We start from the raw sequence: 2,267 nt of genomic DNA on the forward strand, positions 1-2,267 counted from the left end.
AAAAGAACCAAAAACGTGATGGAAACTATCAATGTTATTATTAATGAAGCTTCAAATTTAGATTATGAGACAAGTAGTGAGGAAATACCTAAGGCAATTCTTCCTTCAGAGCCTAAGGTTGTTCAAGAGGAAGCTAATCAAGAGCCCGTTTCTCCAAGTGCTGTAGAACTCTTAGCAAATATTTCTACATCACCTAAGCTTGAATCTCATGAAGAGAAAGGACTTCCTTAAGGACTAAGCTGAATCACCCTCTTGAAGTTATTATGGGAAATATGAATGAACTTACACTAAGAAAGTTTTCAGTTGATAAATGTGTTGCTAACTTTGTATCTTATTCTTGCTTTTTGTTGCAAGTTGAATCCATCAAGGTTAAGGATTCCCTTCAAGATGAAAGTTGGGTTAAGTTCGTGCATGATGAACTGCTCCAATTTCAAAGGAATGATGTTCGGATCCTGGTACCTAGACCAGAAGGAGAGTACATCATTGGCATAAAGTGGATATTCTGCAATAAAATTGGTGAGAAAGGAAAAGTGATTTGCAACAAGGCTCATCTGGTGGCCCAAGGATACTCTCAAGTGGAAGGACTAGATTTTGATGAATCATTTTCTCCTATAGTTTGCATGGAATCCATTAGAGTTCTCCTAGCCCTGGCTTGTCAATTGAAGTTCAAGCTTTACCAAATGGATGTGAAGATTGCATTCTTGAACATGTTTCTTAAAGAAGATGTCTATGTTGCTTAGCCTAAAGGATTTATTGATCCACACTTTTTGGATCATATGTTGTACCTTAAGAAGGCTCTATATGGACTAAAGCAAGCATCTAGAACTTGGTATGACTGGCTTACAGAATACCTAGTCTCACATGGCTTCACAAGAGGACAGCTGATCAAACTCTTTTTATCAAAAAGGAGAATGGCGAATTGATAGTAGCTCAAGTCTTTGTTGATGATAACATCTTTGGGTCTACAAAGGATGAACTAGCTCATAACTTTTCAAAGCTTATGCAAGCTGAGTTCGAGATGAGCATGATTGGAGAGTTGAATCACTTCCTTGGATTGTAGATTCATCAGCAAGAGTCAGGTATATTCATATCACAATCTAAATATGCCAAAAGTCTTGTGAAAAGGTTTGGTTTGGAATCTACTAGTCCTATTAGAACTCCTTATTAGGACATATGCGTTTCACATGTTAGGAACATATGTTACTATTTTATGTAATTGGCTAATCCTTTGACAAAACACACTTTACTTGTATTTTGGTAAATCTAGGATTGGTTTGATGCTTCAAGAAACCTTGTTTCAAGTTCAAGTGTTAAATCCATGCAAGTCTATCCAAGATTCAAGTGCAGAAAGTGTCACGCCCCAAACCCAAAAAGGTCTAAAGCATGAGAAACCAAGCCTTCGAGAGACTATATGGGAATTTTTTTTTCTTTCCATTTGATAAAGTAAATAAATATATTGATCTCTCCACAATACAAGTCAGAGCTTTATGACACATTTACAAGTAATACAAACTACAAATCATGTGTCTTCAAATGTACTTAACAATCCAACGCTCCAAATAAAATAAACACAAAATCACGATCCTCTCTAAGGTACACAACCTGAACAAAAATCTAGGCCTACCACACTTAAGGCTAACAAACCTTAAGAACCCTGTTAGGACATATATGTTTTAACTTGTTTAAAAACATATGTCACTTAGTTATGTAAATTGGCTAATCCTTTGACAAAACGCACTCTACTTGTAATTGGGTAGTTCTAGGTGTTTTTAATACTTCAAGAAACAATGTTTCAAGGTCAAGTGTTGAAGTCATCAAGTCTTTCCAAGAGAAAGCAAGCTGAAGTGCAAGGTTTTTAAAGCTCGACACCTTCTTGATAGCTACCTCGACACCTGCTATCTGTCGAGATTTAAAAATTCAGATTTCCAATCTGATTTTCTTGGGGTCCGTGAATGTGTTTTTGGGCTTTCTTTTCCTCTAACCCTAAACATATAAAAGGATTATTTTAAGAGCCGTCAAGGGTGACACAAGTTGCATTATCATTGAGCAATCTCTGTTCAAGTAAATTGTGATCAAAAGACGAAGTTCTTGACCTAGTTCATCTTCTATCAAGAAGTTGCTGTGTATTTGCACCATAGGGTTTTGTAACCAAGCATCTTCCTACTATTCATCATAAAGGATGAACTGAAGAACTTTGCAGCCAACCATTCTTCCTCAGTTGGTGTTCTGAAGTCGCGTACTTGGATCCGCGCATTGGTTAGTCACGT

General features: G+C 36.7%; 1 protein-coding gene across 1 annotated transcript; it reads left to right on the forward strand.

Moving 5' to 3' along the window:
- The first annotated feature begins 272 nt into the window (after positions 1–272).
- On the forward strand, positions 273–740 carry LOC111987049 (uncharacterized mitochondrial protein AtMg00820-like). Its single transcript, XM_024018744.1, has one exon. The coding sequence runs from the start codon at positions 273–275 to the stop codon at positions 738–740; it is 468 nt and encodes a 155-aa protein (XP_023874512.1).
- The last annotated feature ends 1,527 nt before the right edge of the window (positions 741–2,267 follow it).

The sequence above is a fragment of the Quercus suber genome, unplaced genomic scaffold, assembly GCF_002906115.3.
Source record: "Quercus suber isolate HL8 unplaced genomic scaffold, Cork oak 2.0 scaffold_271, whole genome shotgun sequence".
NCBI lineage: Eukaryota > Viridiplantae > Streptophyta > Magnoliopsida > Fagales > Fagaceae > Quercus > Quercus suber.